This window comes from Podarcis muralis, chromosome 11 (genome assembly GCF_964188315.1).
Source record: "Podarcis muralis chromosome 11, rPodMur119.hap1.1, whole genome shotgun sequence".
Lineage (NCBI taxonomy): Eukaryota > Metazoa > Chordata > Lepidosauria > Squamata > Lacertidae > Podarcis > Podarcis muralis.
Window position 1 is genome coordinate 38,827,747 of NC_135665.1, and position 17,077 is coordinate 38,844,823.

The 17,077-nt window shown below is 41.8% G+C and overlaps 2 protein-coding genes across 3 annotated transcripts in view; one reads left to right on the plus strand and one right to left on the minus strand.

Moving 5' to 3' along the window:
- Positions 1-962, minus strand: part of AP3B1 (adaptor related protein complex 3 subunit beta 1) — a 146,027-nt gene extending 145,065 nt beyond the window's left edge. Inside the window, exon 1 of the mRNA XM_077936307.1 lies at positions 899-962. The gene's annotated coding sequence lies outside the window, so the exon portion shown is untranslated. The remainder of the gene's footprint in view (positions 1-898) is intronic.
- A 2,394-nt stretch (positions 963-3,356) lies between these two features.
- Positions 3,357-17,077, plus strand: part of SCAMP1 (secretory carrier membrane protein 1) — a 30,366-nt gene continuing 16,645 nt past the window's right edge. The window contains exons 1-2 of one of the 2 annotated variants that reach the window (XM_028749139.2): positions 3,357-3,569; positions 13,945-14,022. In XM_028749139.2, coding sequence (XP_028604972.1) covers positions 3,513-3,569; positions 13,945-14,022 — 135 coding nt within the window. In that variant the 5' untranslated portion in view covers positions 3,357-3,512. Of the gene's footprint in view, positions 3,570-13,178; positions 13,332-13,944; positions 14,023-17,077 lie in introns of those variants that run through there. The other variant, XM_077936311.1, reaches the window with a different exon arrangement.

Consider the following 17,077-nt stretch of genomic DNA (forward strand, 5'->3'; position numbering starts at 1 on the left):
AACTCTCTGCTAACATACTTAACAAGAAAGTGTGCTCAAACACTCACATAAAAACTCAAAGAACCAATCAAAGCAGGATTACTGGAGCTGCCTGTACTTCAGCGAGTTATTGCAGTGATTTCCCTTTTGGGGGAACGTGGCTTGGCATTTCATGGGAATGATGAAACATTTGGTTCACCAGACAATGGTAACTTTCTTAGATTGCTTGAATTAATTGCCAGATTTGATCATTTCCTGTGCGCTCACATAAATCAATATGAAAGTAAAGACTCTGGTCAGCTATCATACTTCTCCAAAACCATATGTGAATAGGTTATCCAGCTGATGGCTTATACAGTTCAAGAAGCAATACTGAGCAACATCAAACAGGCAGGTTATTTTAGTTTATCTGTTGATTCAAACATTGATGTTTCCCATGTTGATCAACTTACTGTCATGGTTAGATATGTTTCTCCTAGCGATGGATCACCAGCTGAATGCTTTCTGAGTTTTTTGAACTGAAATACCACACCAGTGAAAGTATGGTTGAGCCGATACTGAACTACTTCACTGAACATATGATTTCAGTACATATGATTTCAGTAAATCATATGACAATGCAGCTAATATGGCTGGAAAATATAACAACATTCCACAAAATATTCTGGAAAGGAACAAGCTTGCAAAGTTTATTCCATTGCACTGGACATTCCCTAAATCGAGTTGGACAAACCACAGCTGACTTGTCCCTGGATGCAGTGACTTTTTTTGCCGTAATAAATGAGCTTTATTGTTTTTTCTCATCTTCTGCAAAAATATCAGCCTCTTGAGTCAAAAGTTCCTAAACATTTATCATATGCAAGAAGGGAGGCTAACGCCAAAGCTACTGCAGCTATTAGTGAAAGTTATGCTTACTTACATTGTTGAAGCCCTCAGTCATATTTACTGTGATGAATCTGAAAAAGGAGATGCTAGACGACAGGCTGAAAATCTGCAAAAAATGGAAGGATTTTAATTAATTTTCATGTTTTAGTTTTGGACACACTTTCATAAAGTTAGAAAGGCACTCCAAAGTTCACAAATTTCATTAAGCACATGTGCAAATATTTGCTGCTCACTACTGCAGTTCATATCAAACACTTGGGTTAATTTTGATGAAATTGAACAGCAAGCAAAATTCACTTTACCAGAGTACAAAACTGTCAAAACAAAGCAGACTATGGGGGGGCGGGGCGGTGATAGAACAGCATCCAAAGCCCGAGACAAACTTTATCCAAGAGACAAGTTTAGGGTAAATTCATTTATCCTTGTCATTGATGCTCTTGAAGCCAACCCAGACAGAAGAGCAACAGTGTAGCTGGCAATTTTTCATTTTTGGTGAACCTACAAACAACCAAGGAACACATTTACAATGGCGTTGAGAGGTTGATGCAAGAGTAGACAATTGATGATGAACTCTTACACTTTCACCTGTACATCAAACAAGCTCACCTTAAAAAAAGAAAATTTCAGCCACCAAGATATGTATCAAATATTACAGGAGAAAATTTGAACAGCTTTTCCAAATGTGGAAACAATTTTCAGATTGTTCCTGTGTTTAATGGTTACAAACTACTAGTAAAAGATTGTTTTCTAGACTAAAAGGGATAAAGAATGATCTATCATCAACAATGGCAAAGGTTGGTTGTCTGATCTAAGCATTCTCTGCATTGAAAATGACAAACTGTAGCTTACTGATTTTAATGATATAATTGATAAGTTTGCATCCAAAAGAGCTCAAAAGAAACTGTTCTGACTTTGTATATAGTGCAATGTTATATAACAAACCTATGATTCCCCTAAGAATGTTCTGTGTGGATGTCTTCATTAATTTCATACTTTAATAAACAAACTTTTTATCAATGCTAAAATGTCAGCCATTTTCTGCTTTCATAGAGCAGATAAAGAAGATAACAATGTTTCATTTTTCATGATCAGATGCTCTTAGATTTCGGCCTCCCAAGGTCTCCTAACCCAGAGCCTCCACTTGCTTTAATCTAGGCCTGACCTCAAATTGATTTTGCCACACTCCACCACCAGCTGCATGCCATTTATTCCTTCCAACTACCCTCCTCACATTGGTCACAAATACCTATTCCCAAGGGCAAAGTTATTCTTAAAATATAATCTGAAAAACAATTACAAATAGGGTTAAATTGTAGGGGGGGGGGGATATATGCAACTCAATCTTATCCACATTTTACTCAGAAGTCATACTGAACTAAGTGATCCCTGAAATAAAGAAGACTCTTTTGAAACCGTGATCCTGCAAAATTGTTGTCTACCTTTAAAACACTTGATATTTTCTGGTGCACTATCCTATTTGACCCACAAGGAATCCAGTTGTATTTATTCCTAAGCAATAGAAGACCAGAGCCTTAAATACATACGACCTCCAGAAAGGTTGTAGAGATAACTTCCTAAACTAAAGATTAAAACACAGCCACCATGATGGGTGGTATTCAACTAAGTAGACCCACTGAAATTTATGAACATGACTAAGATCCATTGATTTCAACAGGTTTAATGTGAGTGGAACTTAGCTGAATACCACTCATTCCAATTCAGTATCACCACTGAAGTGTTTGTGAACAGCACTCAGGGAATCCCCATGTGTTACAAATAGAAAAAAGGAAGAACATCTGCCTCAGAACATCAGGAATAACTTTCTGACAAGATTCAGGTAGCTAGCCATGTTGGTCTGACAGTCGAAATAAATTTTAAAAATGTCCTGTAGCACCTTAGAGACCAACCAAGTATGTTCTGGGTATAAGCTTTCGTGTGCATGCACACTTCTTCAGAAAGAAGCTTATACACGAAAGTTTATACCCAGAACATACTTAGTTGGTCTCTAAGGTGCTACTGGACATTTTTTTTATAACTTTCTGACAGTAAGAGCTGTTGGAAAGTGGAAGGTAGTGCACTCTCCTTCCTTGGAAGTTTTTAAGCAGAGGTTGGGTGACCATCTTCCATGGATGCTTCCATGGACCAGATGACCCTCAGGATCTCTTCCAACTCTACAATTCCATGACCCTATGAAAAGTTCGCCCCTTCCTCTCCCACCTGTAAGGCGAGAACAAAACCCTAAACTCAAGAGAATAAGCGACTCTTCCATATTAGAAGTACACGAACGAAAGAGGATGGGACGGAAAGCAGGAGAAGGCCACCTCCCCACACACTTTCGCGGCCCTCTTTTGAACCTCCGTCTCTTTCCAACACATCTCCCTTTCACCCTTCCATTTTAATCAGGTGCTGGCGCAGCTTTCTACATCACTTCCGGGGCGGCCATTTTGGAGGCCTTCGCGCCCTATCGGCTTGCTCCGTGGTCGGGAGGAGGGGCGGGCACTTCGTGCCGGATCTACCTGCGCTGACATCGGCGGGGGAGGGGGGGAGCCACACGAAGCAGCCTGTGGGGCGCTCGGCCGGAGTCGCTGTCCGCCGCCGCCGCCGCCATCCGCGCATCGCAGCGCCCGACAGACCCCCCTCCCCGCGCCATGTCGGACTTCGACAGCAACCCTTTCGCCGACCCGGACCTCAACAACCCTTTCAAGGTAAGAGCGGCGGGGAGGCGGCGGCGACGCTTCGGGCCGAGAAGCCGGGCGTGTCGCGTTGACGCGGGTTCGGTGGCGGGGAGGCCCGTGGGCTAAGGTATTCCCCGCCCCCAAGTCCCGTGAATGGACCTGCAAGGTCCTCCCCCTCCCCGCGGAGGCCTCGTCTCCGGCGTGCCCCACCCCCCTCCCCCTGGACCCGCCGCGTTTGCCGGGGAGACTGAGGCGCCTCTTTTGTGCTGGGAACGGGAGGGCGAGTCCTCCTCCTCCTCCTCCTCTCGGGGTTTTGTGGCGAAGGCGTGAGCGGGTCCTTGGCGTCTCCTCGGCTCTTCTGTGCTCCTGCTCCGGGCCTCCCTTGTTTTCCCTGCGGGAGGAAAGGGCTCCCCATTAAGGGTCTCCCGGGTCCGCCGCTCTGGTGTCCAGGTGGGCGGAAGGCAGGAGGGGCGGGTGGCTCTGCGTCCCAAGAGGGACGGCGACCGGCGATGCGCTCTGCCTCAGGCAGCAGACCTGGCCAATAGATGCTGCCGGTAACAGCATCTTCCTCTCCGATCTCTTATCTGGCCACACACGGTCCGTAATGGAAAATAATTCCTAGTCGCTTTCAAAGCTGCCAATAGGTTCCTAAAAGGGATGCTAGGACTGAAGGTCTCCCAAGAGGCGATCATCTCCTTTGGCTGCCACCTGTTAATGTTCTGTAGAGAAGGCTTTGCTTTAAATTTTGTTTTTTAGCTGAGCTGCCGTTGCAATTCCTTGCTGCTGAAAAGGTCTGAAGTCAGATTGTGAGGTCTGACACCGACTGGTTTGCTTTGAACTAGGATTGAAGAAGGCTGGAGTAATCGTCTGAGCTTAGTTTCAGTGTGTCTTGGGGTCTCTTTTGAGCAGTGTCTGTATTCAGCTTATTGATGTAATATCTGGAGTAAAGTAGATGTACATGTGGGCTTTAATTGTGGATGGAGTTTATAGAAAAGTGGTGAGCAAACAGTTTTTATGGGATCTGGTGGAATTCCCTCCCCAAAGGCTTTTGAAATAGAAACTTCAAAATATTTTTTCCTTACTAACTTTGAAAGCATGCTTTCTTATTTAGACAATCATAAACTTAATCAGTCCGGCCCTAGTATAGCACAGAACACCTTAGCAGAGTTAACCTATGTAGAATTTTGAAGTTTTAAGGCAGAGCTGTGAAGTCCACTTTCAAAATAAATTCAATGCATGGTTGTTATTATGTTGGTTCTAAAACATGATTCTCCACCAACCTAAATAAATCTAATATTTAAATAAACAAGTCCAATTGTTATGGTTCTTTCCGCACATTTGGTGAGGCTTGTAAAAATTCTCCCGTGAACTCACAACCTCTAAATTACAGTTCTCAGAGTTGCCTGGGAAGAGGGAGTAACTATTAAATCGGGTTAAGTCTGTGATGCAGATCATCCTAAAAATCATGACATCTTGATAGCCTAACAATTGTATTATGGTTTGAGTTTTTATAGGCCAGTAGCCCACATGCTATATAGGGACGCGGGTGGCGCTGTGGGTTAAACCACAGAGCCCAGGACTTGCCGATCAGAAGGTCAGCGGTTCGAATCCCTGTGACAGGGTGAGCTCCCGTTGTTCGGTCGCAGCTCCTGCCAACCTAGCAATTCTAAAGCACGTCAAAGTGCAAGTAGATAAATAGGTACCGCTCTGGCAGGAAGTTAAATGGTGTTTCCATGCACTTCTCTGGTTCGCCAGAAGCGGCTTAGTCATGCTGGCCACATGACCTGGAAGCTGTACGCCGGCTCCCTCAGCCAATAAAGCAAGATGAGCGCCGCAATCCTAGAGTCGGTCATGACTGGACCTAATGGTCAGGGGCTCCTTTACCTAGCCCACATGTTTGGATGGCTTTTCTATTGTGAACTTCCTTTCAAGACTGCAGTAGAGACTATGGGTGTAGCCAGGATTTTTTTTGGGGGGGGCAGAACCAACATGATTGGTCAGTTAGTTAAGTATTTCTATTGTTTTACTTGATCTTGGAGGGGCAGCTGCCCCCTGGCTAGGCCCATGGTAGAGACTTGTAGGACCAGTGTAAGGCAAGGATGGCTAATCCTTGGCTCTTCAGATGATGCTGGACAAAAACTCGCATTATATCTGAATGTTGGGTTCAGGACTGCTACAACATTTGGATGGCTTCAGATTTTCAATCCCTGGTGTGATGTGTGATGTGATATTGCTTGATAACTGCGGTTTACAGGATTTAATTCATTCTCAGGTTGTGTAATGAGCCTAAGTTGCACGATAACTTTTAAATTCTCATTTTCAATGAAAAGGTTTAGGCTTCCTTTATAAAAGTCAAGATAAACAACTCATGAATAGAATCATAGACTCAGAGAACTGTAGAGTTGGAAGAAACTCTGAAGGTCATTACTCCAAGTTCTCCAAGCCCTTGAATGTGCAAAACAAAGGAATTGCTAAGTATCTAGATGGGTATAATATAGTACAGTTTACTAGAGAGAGCCCCAGTTCTTCTTGTTGTGTACTGCTTACATTATCAAAAGTCTAGCTGTCAATATTAAATTAAAACAAAAAAAATTCCTTCCAGTAGCACCTTAAAGACCAACTAAGTTAGTTCTTGGTATGAGCTTTCGTGTGCATGCACACTTCTTCAGATACACTGTGTATCTGAAGAAGTGTGCATGCACACGAAAGCTCATACCAAGAACTAACTTAGTTGGTCTTTAAGGTGCTACTGGAAGGAATTTTTTTTGTTTTGACTATGGCAGACCAACACGGCTACCCATCTGTAATATTAAATTAGTCAGACGAGACCTCCATCTGCAGGTTTCAAATTCAACTACACGTGTAGTTGTATGTTTTAGCATATGTTGTAATGATGATGTTCCTGCAATTTCCACTGAGCAAACTTCTGAGGAGCACATGCCTTTTGCCTGCATTCCCTTTGTGGCAACTTTCTGTTATTTTTCTGCAGTATCCCTCTCCACAGAGGTGCATCCAGCATCTTGGTCATACAGCTTTCACTGTATGCTGAAGACACACCTTGAAAAGTTAAAATTTATTGTTTTTGGAACCCAGCTCTTTTGCTGAATTTATCATATTTGCTTCTATTTTTGTGGTTTTACTTGTTTTATGGTTTTATTTGTTTTTGTAATTGTATATTCTATTATTGTGACCTACCTTGAGAACTTAAAGTGAAGGGCAAGTAAGAAATATTATAAACAAATAAATTTAGAAGTTGCTGTTCCCTCTCTGTTCCATCCTTCTGATCTTATAGCGGAAGAAGGCATAATTCATGGAAAGGAGCATACATCCAAATTGTGTTCTTTCTTCCTAGGCAAAGATAAAAAACTGGTTAAGATTGTTTTCTAATAAGTTATAAGTATGATGTAGATAGTCTATTTTCTGCCATTGAACACCAACAAAATGAAAGTTAAGATGGACAGTGCTACCATGATCCCTACAAAATCTAAGTTTTCTTTTTCCATTGAAACTTTTTGTTGCAGCAGAAATCTTTTTACTTTTATATATAAAGTCAAAAGCTGTGTCTTTTTGATAGAATTCCAAGCTTCATTAAGTACATTGATAAAATATATGTAACTGTTGTTCAAAACACATAAACCACTTCTTTATGTAGTGTTCATTATACCTTGTCTGCACTAGGTTTTGTTAGATAAGTGTAAACCAGGCTTCCTCAAACTTGGCCCTCCAGATGTTTTGAGACTACAATTCCCATCATCCCTGACCACTGGTCCTGCTAGCTAGGGATCATGGGAGTTGTAGGCCAAAAAACATCTGGAGGGCAAAGTTTGAGGAAGCCTGATGTAAACCCCTCAGTCATCTGAACCAACGGTTCTACCAGCCAAATTTGGTCTCCATTAATTAGACCTAAAGCTGTGTTTAAAATTGATTGCAAGTAGATTTTAAATGAAAGGTTGTTTTTTTCATTGAAGCTTTCCTGCCTGCTGTATGCATCATCTTGGTTTAATGATTTGGGAAAATGCTTACTTAATGTTCAAGCTTTATATTTCATTTCTGTTTACAAGTTTTATTGAATGCTTATGTGATACCGAAGCTATAATGTATCCTCCATGATGGTTGTTAGGGATATAATCCTGAACCAACTTACTGTGAACCTAAGTCTTATTGAATTCAACAGACACTCTAGTCAGACTTAAATAGGACTTATTTCTGAGTAGATACGGTTTAGACTGTGCTGAAAAACTCTCATTGCTAGATACTGTGTTCTTGTTGTTTAGTCGTGTCCGACTCTTCGTGACCCCATGGACCAGCGCATGCCAGGCACTCCTGTCGGTCAGACTCAAGTTTGTGGCTTCGAGAACACTGTCCAACCATCTTGTCCTCTGTCATCCCCTTCTTCTTGTGCCCTCCATCTTTCCCAACATCAGGGTCTTTTCCAGGGAGTCTTCTCTTCTCATGAGGTGGCCAAAGTACTGGAGCCTCAGCTTCACAATCTGTCCTTCCAGTGAGCACTCAGGACTGATTTCCTTAAGAATGGATAGGTTTGATCTTCTTGCAGTCCATGGGACTCTCAAGAGTCTCCTCCAGCACCATAATTCAAAAGCATCAATTCTTCGGCGATCAGCCTTCTTTATGGTCCAGCTCTCACTTCCATACATCACTACTGGGAAAACCATGGCTTTAACTATACGGACCTTTGTTGGCAAGGTGATGTCTCTGCTTTTTAAGATGCTGTCTAGGTTTGCCATCGCCTTTCTCACAAGGAGCAGGCGTCTTTTAATTTCATGACTGCTGTCACCATCTGCAGTGATCATGGAGCCCAAGAAAATAAAATTTCTCACTGCCTCCATTTCTTCCCCTTCTATTTGCCAGGAGGTGATGGGACCAGTGGCCATGATACTGTGTTACACTTCATTAAAGGATAAACCAATTGTGCCTGTACAGTACAGGTATGGGAATACTAAATGAAGCTTTAATAATGCCTAAGAGGTGTTAACCTCACACTTGTTTTTCCAATCAGGGTTGATCTTAAAATTCTAAACAGCACATCATTTGTTGTGCTGGATTCGTGGCAGAGTTCTGTGCCTTATGAACATGCCCAAATATGCTTCCAAGCAATTACTGTTTTTAACAGCTGTAGCTATGGGGCTGCATCTATAACAGCTACAGTATCCAAGTTTATGGGACTGAACCAAACTGTTTTAAGCCATTAAAATAATCTTTGCTACTTGACAGAGTGGGCTGATAGCTTGGGTACACAATTATAATTAATTTGTAGCTTAGTTCACATCTGTTAGCATTTTTGGATATTTTGCTTAAATTTAGCTTTAAGATGAAGAAAAAAATAAATTACAAGGACTGTTGAAGCCTGAGAAGCAGATTTAGCAAGCCAAAGGGAAGAAGTTACATGAATCAAAGTTTTATTGATTTTGCATATGACCACCTTATTTAGTTACATTTATTATGGTTTAACTCGCTTAGATATGTACATGGTAAGCACAATGGTATCTGATTCCCCTGTATGCTCCTATTCTGTTTTGTGTTGAAATTGCCATAGTTATGTCAGTAAAAATAATTCATTCAATTCATTTCTAAATTCATCATTTTAAGATTATAAGACTCCAAAAGAAAATTATCTTCAAAGAGCATTTTGGGGTTGGAAATAGCCATTTGTCTAGAGTATAAATTGCCTGCAGGAGACCAGAAGAAAGACACTTGTGTGCATTCAGTTCCTTTATGTTACCAAACACCATTTGAAATTATGTGCCTTGACTTACTAGATTTACCTTGGAGTGAAATGGGCAAAAAGTAAAATGCAATGGAGCTAATTCCTGCCTTATTTTATTTTCATCTAGGGAGAAACAGAACACAAGGGACACAATAGTTTGGATTGCATTAATAACTGCATCTAGCTCCTAGGCATGCAATTCCTCCTTAGGACCTTGATTTCCTTCTTGAATTTAGGCTACGACGGGCCTTTTAATCAGGAGTGTAAACCATGAGTTGGTTTGCCTTGAAACTAGAAGAAGAAACAACAACCTATGGTTTGCCAAGAAATAGTGCAGCCAACTGCACTGCAGTTGCCTTGGCTAATGGAGCGAAGCTAGCTGGCAGGCTGTTCTTGCACTGACTGTCTCTGGTAAACAAGGAAAGAGAATGTGATGCTAAGGATATATGACTGCAGGTTGCAGTTCTTTCATTTCCCCATCTTGAAGACTTTAGATGAGATGTCAGAAGGGGGAAAAGGAACAGCTGCTAATTGCACTGCATTGTGGGAAAATGACACATTCTGGATATCAATTCTCCTTCCTGGCTCTTCCTTATCTTGTAAGAGCTGTGGAAGGATGTGTGGTGTATTTGTGTGGTGTGTAATAGCAGCTCCCTCACTGACAGCTCAGGTGAACTAATCTGGGTGGATGCCCTCTGCACCGCTGAGTATTTTGCAAAAATGCACGTCCCCGCCCCCCGCCCCCCCCCCCCCGGTAAAATGGGGTCTAATGCAGTCTTCTTTCAGGTAATGCTTCCCATTTCACTTGCCATGGAAGAATAGAGTACAGTGGAAACTAGAATCCCCAGTGTAAGCTATAATGTCTATTCAACTTTCTAAGCTAGCCTGCCATGTCAGGTTTGGCTTTGAATGAAACGCTTAATGCAAGCTCCGTATTTCTAGCAGATAAAACTAATTGAATTGCAAGTTAGTGCAGAAGTCAAGTTAATTACAAGATGGAATGTGAAAAAGAATCGAAGCTTCCAAAGGAAGCTTCCTGGGATGGGACTGCACTGAAGAGCTGGCAGTCCACATGGTCTGTTGCAGTGTAAAAGCACCTAGAGCTTGTCTGGCACTAAAAACTTTTTATGTACCAGCAGCTGTAGATCTTGATTCCTACACATCTGGGTTAGTGTTACAATATGCAGACAGTTCTGTTACTTCAGAGTTGCACTGGGATTTGCTTCCAATTTTGTGTGTGTGTAGAATGCACTTCTATGTTCTTTAAATTTGTTATGGCAGATTTTTAAAGAAGTAGGAGGAGAGGATGGGACGTGTTTTTCAGATTATTTGAAAGTAGTAGTTTTTGTGCTTTGTGTTAATTTCAAGAGAACAATAATTCACAAATGGATCACTTCAGTGTTGAAATGCATCTTTGGAGTTCTGGCCAAATTCCAAAGCATCAAAACCAGCTTAAGAAAATCTTTTGTCTTTGTACTCTAAAAATAACGCTGAAGACTGCTATGTTTTCATGGTGACTGTAATCAATGTCAAAACCCTTCCTGTTAGGGTAGCTCTTGAAGTCCTTAAAATATGCAATTGGAAGTGTCTAGGAGCCATTTTGCACGCTATAAGGAAGCAGTAATAGAGAATGCATGAGTAAAGCTGGTTCATGTTATTTCACAAGGAGCTGTTATATACAATACCAGGAAGCATGGCAGGGAAGCATGTATCACTTGTGCCTCTTTTTTCCTTGCATGGTGAAGCAGTCCTAAGTCAGTGTCATAAGTATTTCTGCCAACCAAAACTAGATGAGTTTAAAAGCTTCCTTGCTTTCACCCAAAGGTGGCTTTGCAAAGCACTTTGCAGGGAAAAGGCACAAGAATTTCATTACTGAAGCTTGAAGATCTCTTATTTAGCACAGTATAAGAATAAGTTCCTTCTAGTCACTTTTCCAGAGGTTCTTTTCTTGCACAAGCCATGGGTATACTAGAGCGTTTAAAAATAGTCTAGCATGTGTTGCATTTTTCAGGGTTGTTGTTTTTTAAATTGGCAGATGTTTTGAACACCACTGCCATAAGAAGGCAGTGTGGGGTAGTGGCAAATGTTTTGTGCTCAAAGGTAGGAAATTCAGGTTAATGAAACTCACTGGGTGTCCTTGGTGAAGTTGTTGCGCTTGGCCAATTTGGCAATTGCTGCAACCCTTGGGTGGATGGAAAATTCCTAATAAAAGGAACTTATAAAGACTGAATTGGCAGTGGGGGGAGGGGTTGAATTTATTTAGTTTATCCCTGTCACAGATGCAGCTCTCTGTGTGGAGGGATGGCATTGGCTGTGTCTTCCCTCTAAATGTCAAAACTGGTAGGGTTGTATGTGTGCTGCGCACAGTGTTAGAAACTGAAATAGGAAAGCTAGGAGCTTAAACCTAGGTTATGGGTCCAGCAACAGAATGTCTAGGTGCATTTCTTTATAATGATAATACAAAGCTGAAAATGAATGAACTGCAGCTAAAATATTACATTCATTTTTCACATGGTCTAGTCCTTCCCCTGCCCACCCCCCTTATATTCTTCAGAGGGTCTCTTCTCCAGTCTTCAGAGATTAGCTGGAAGTGGGGAGGCAGACAAAGGTCCTCCTTTCCTTCCACTCTGCAGTTTTAATCTGAAACTTTAGGCACGGTACTGGGCCGATAGCTCAAAAAACTGCTCGCGCTAATGAAATTCCCTGTCACAAAATGCACCTAGAACAGTGGGAATTTTGAACACTGGCGGCTGCCATAGAACACTGAAAGCAGAAAGTAGCGGGCAAGCATTCTTCAGCTGATGGGCTTGGGCTAGGCCAGGGTGATCCAACTTATAGCCCAAGAGTTGCATGTGGCTCTCAACACCTTTTTTGACAACCCTCAGCAACATTTGACACCCCACTCCAAGCCCTTTCCCAAAACCAGGTAAGGGAGGTGCTGGGTTTTGGAAAGGAGGCATGAGGGTTCTTACAGGGTCCTATAGTCCTCCTCTCTCCTTCCCAAAACCTAGTTAGCTTTTTCCCAGCTTTGAGAAGGAGATGGGAGGACTCTAATAAGGTTACCAGACGTCCCCGTTTCCTGGGGACACTCCCCGGATTCACAAATCAGTCCCCTGACAAAATCCATTGATGTTGAAAAGTGTCTCTGGATTCATTGAAAAAAATCTGGTAACCTTCCTCTAGGACCCTGCCAGCCTCTCACCACTACTGAGAAGCCCATCTGCCTGGTTCTCTGTAGCTTTGCTTCTCGCAGTGAGGGAACCACAAGAAGGCCCTCAGAGCTGGACCTCAGTGTCTGGGCTGAATGATGGGGGTGGGGACGTTCCTTCAGGTAGACAGGGCCGAGGCCGTTTAGCACCAACACTTTGAATTGTGCTCAGAAATGTATGGGAGCCAATGTGGTTTAAGTTTAACTTCAGCTTATAGGGTAAAAGGAAGGAGGAGTTTGCACAGTGGATATGCACATTCAGGTATTCTTCCTCTGAGCCAGGTCCACATATCTCACCTCATTTTTTTTTTTTTTTTAGCCTGCAGTGGACTATATGGGGTTTCACTAAAAAATGGCTTTGAAGTATATGTGCTCTGCTTTCGTGTGTGTGTGTGTGTGTGTGTGTGTGTGTGTGTGTGTATGGGTCCCCAGTGGTTGAGTGCTAAAAACTCTGATCTGTATACATTCTTAGAATTTGATGGATTCATGCCCTATATGAAGATAGCATTGTGTTGTCTCCTACATTTCATATTTTGCACAGTGTAATGATGGCTATTGTGACAGGCAGGAGCCCAGTATGCTTTGGCAGGAGAAAATATGCTTATTCATTGCCTCCAAAATTTCATTGGATATGTGTTTTATATTTCAGTTTCTCAGTGACAGTGTGCAGCTGAAAATTGAGCTCTCATTTATATGCTCAGGAGGAGCAGCATTCCTCATAAATCAGCTGTGTGACAGATGGGGCATCTCACAAATCATGTTAATCTAGATTTGTAAGAAGATCAGGGTGAAATGAGGTGACCTACAGAATAGGAAGAATGAAAACATGAATGAGTTTCTATTTCTGCATCAAATAAAGGCAGGTCTAAAAGTGAAAATATTATCATATTGGGGAAATAACTATTTTTCTGTTTATTACTAACATTTGTTACAAGCTTCTAGCACTGTTATTTTTTAAAGCAAGGTATCATAAATTTTTCTGTTGTAGGAATTGATATATAACTCTTAATAGGTAGTTTATTTTGTCAAATACAACTGTGATATTTGCTCACTCAGTCATTATTGTACTGAAAACTAACCTAAGAATTCTAACAGTACCATGTACACTCCTTGGCATTTGCTGGGACTGAACTACAGAGCAAACATAAAGGGTGATTAGAAAGCTAGTGAACCAGAAGCAATTCTTCCTTTCGCTTGTCTTATGCTGCTTGTTTTAAGATTGTGTTCAAAGATGGAAAGTTGGAACGTCTGCAACTTCATCTAAATAAAAGGAATGCAGAGGGGATCTCTCTAATTAGTCTATTTCAGTTTAGATAGCTGTGTTGTGAGCTCTAGGAAAGCAGTAATTTATTTTGGACAACAGCTACAAACTTGGGTTAGAAGGTTATTATCTTAAATGTAGATGGGCTGGGATTAGTATTAGCACATGCAGTGCACAGTGCTTTCTGTAACCTACTTCTCTCTCTGTTTAGGATCCTTCAGTTACACAAGTGACGAGAAATGTTCCTCCAGGATTAGATGAATACAACCCTTTCTCAGATTCAAGAACAGTAAGCATCCTTCTTAATATCAAATAAACCTTTCTCATGTGGAAATCTATGTGACACTTCAGTTTCTTTATAAACTTACAAATTAAGCTTGTGTATGTTATGACCAAGGGACGCGGGTGGTGCTGTGGGTTAAACCACTGAGCCTAGGGCTTGCCGATCAGAAGATCGGCGGTTCGAATCGCCGCAACGGGGTGAGCTCCCGTTGCTTGGTCTCTCCTCCTGCCAACCTAGCAGTTTGAAAGCACGTCAAAGTACAAGTAGATAAATAGGTACCGCTCTGGTGAAAAGGTAAACGGTGTTTCCATATGCTGCTCTGGTTCGCCAGAAGCGGCTTAGTCATGCTGGCCACTTGACCCGGAAGCTGTATGCCAGCTTCCTCGGCCAGTAAAGCGAGAGCCGTAACCCCAGAGTCATCTGTGACTGGACCTAACGGTCAGGGGTCCCTTTACCTTTACCTATGTTATGACTAGTCATTTTTATAGTAGCCTGTTGAAGGCAAGATGCCATTCTTAAAAAGTATGGCATTCTACAAGTATCAGTTTTCTCTCATAGTGAACTGAGGAGATTGAGGGCTGGTGGGATTGAAGCCCAAACTGGTGCACTGAGACAAAAGAAGGGAAGAATTAACATGGCCAGCACTCCAGTGATGATTTTTAGTAATTGCTGAGTGGTTGGTGTATGTATGTGAGAGCAAAAATGTGCATGCTTTGCCCTCCATTGTGCTCTGGTGTGTTGGGGAATGTCCCCTGTTCTTTTTAAAGTGATTTGTTCTTCTACATACCTTGGCACATAATGTGGCTGAGGATTACATGTAGCTTAAACTGGAAGTATAAAAATTACATCTTATTTTTCTGTTGAATACATAAGGGGGGAAATCTGGCGGTAAAAGGTGCACCTAAGATTAAATGAGACAGAAAATGCTTTTAAGAGCACGTGAAAAGGTAAAGGCAAAGAGACTGAAACAGCTGTAGATATTTTCATCACTCACTGTATCTAAATAACTTACTTGTAGCTGCTTGATGCCCTGTAGGCTGCTGGCTCTTTGGGGAATGTCCCATTTCATTTATATTCAGCTGATGTTTCTAAGAGGTGGGTGTGAGATGTAAGCAAAAACTCCCCCCCCCCCCGAGTGATTTATTGGCACAGTCTGCCGAGAAACTGTGGGAATGGAATAGGGACCGGAGATAAACCAAATCCTATGTCAATGGAAAGGGAAATTAAATGAGAGAATGTTCAGTTCCGTGGGCAGCTGAGTGATTGTGAAGAAGTAACTTTTCTTTCATGATGTTAAGATGCCTCTTCTAGTCATTCATGAAAAGCTAATGACTAGAAGAGGCATCTTAACATTGCTATTCTTAAAATATTCCATTCCCTTTCACAATTTTCATTATGTTATTACAGTCCTGTCCTGGGACAGAGATCAGAATTTTTTAAAGTGTCAGCTTCCATGTGTGTGTAAGTAAACCTGCCCTAAGAAAGGGACAACATGAAATAAAAGTGCAAGTCCGGGAGCCAAAGGGTGGGATACATAATGCATCTCTTCCAATTTATTAATCATAGCAACCCTTTGACTAACCCAAGCCCATCTAATGAGCTTCATGGCCGAGTAAGATTTTGAATGTGCTTACCCTAGTCTAAGCATGGCCAAACTTGGCCCTCCAGCTGTTTTGGGACTACAACTCCCATAATCCCTAGCTAACAGGACCAGTGGTCAGGGATGATGGGAATTGTAGTCCCAAAACAGCTGGAGGGCCAAGATTGGCTATGCCTGCCCTAGTCTTAAGTCAACGCTAGCTGCTACACCACTGTGCCTTGGTTCTTAACTTATCTATGCAACTTTGAGAAGTGTCTGAAAATGAGAACTGCATTAGTCTTAAGTGTTTATAGCCCAGTGGTACTCTCATTACCAATCACTGCTTTGTTCCTGAAGGGAAACCTCCTGCTATTGCTTAACTTGCCAGCTGAAGAATGTAAGTGCTACCAGTGGAGTTATTCAGTGGGCAGGTGTTTTATAATCTCACTGCAAGCTGTGTCATAGCGCTCCATATGTCTTTAAGGAAAAATGACTCTGTATTTAGACCAGCTCCCTTCAGGATCCTCTCCACCTGTCCCAAGTCTGTGTGGAGGGGGAATGGACTGTGATCTCTGCCCTTGTCCTCACTGGCTCCACCAAAAATTTCATACATTGAGTGGGCTGTCTATCTGTGTGTGTTGGAATGAACATGAGCCGGCTTGCTGATCTTATATTTTTGTGCTTCCCATGTTGAAAATGTGTTGCTGGTGCTTTCAAGGTACACAGGATTGTTTGTCAGTTAGAATCATTACTGTAAAAATAGCAGGCGAGTTGCAATTCTGTATGCACATACCTGGAAGTAAATCCCATTGATCTTGGAGGAACTTGCTTCTAAGTAGGATAGAGCTGCCAGAAATATGAGATTTGTTACCTACAGCACAAATGCAGAAACATTATTTAAAGTTGCTTAATATACTATAATCCTCTTTTCTTTAGAGTTATGATGTGTTGGATAGTTCTTCTTTTGCTATGATATTTTTTATTGAAACTTTTCAACTTTTGTTGAAACTTCTCAACTTAATAAAAGCCAAACTAATCTAAATAAAAATAGAAAAAGGAGAAAGCAAAACAAACACACACAAAAGAAAGACAGAAAGAAAACTTTATATCTTAATCTCTAGTACTGATTATAAACTTCAAAATCTGAACTAGGGGTAATCTTGTAATGACAGGTGAGACCTGTAATAAAAACTTCCGTTCAGTGTGCTAGCCAGGCCTGCTCCATCTAGTATACTCCATTTTATTTCCTTTCCCAACACATTTTCTGCCTACTCCACCCCATCTCAACCCTCAACAGTTGGTCAGGATTCTGTGGCCACTGAGTTTGCTTAATCATCATCAGGCTGGTTTGGGAGTCTCTACCCCCTCCCCCAAACAGGTTTTCCTAATTATTATTGCAAACCTTGGGAGGTTCTCACAAGCCTGCTTCCTCTTTCATCTTCTTAGTGGGAGTGGCGTTGGTTTGGTTTCTCATAGATCTGA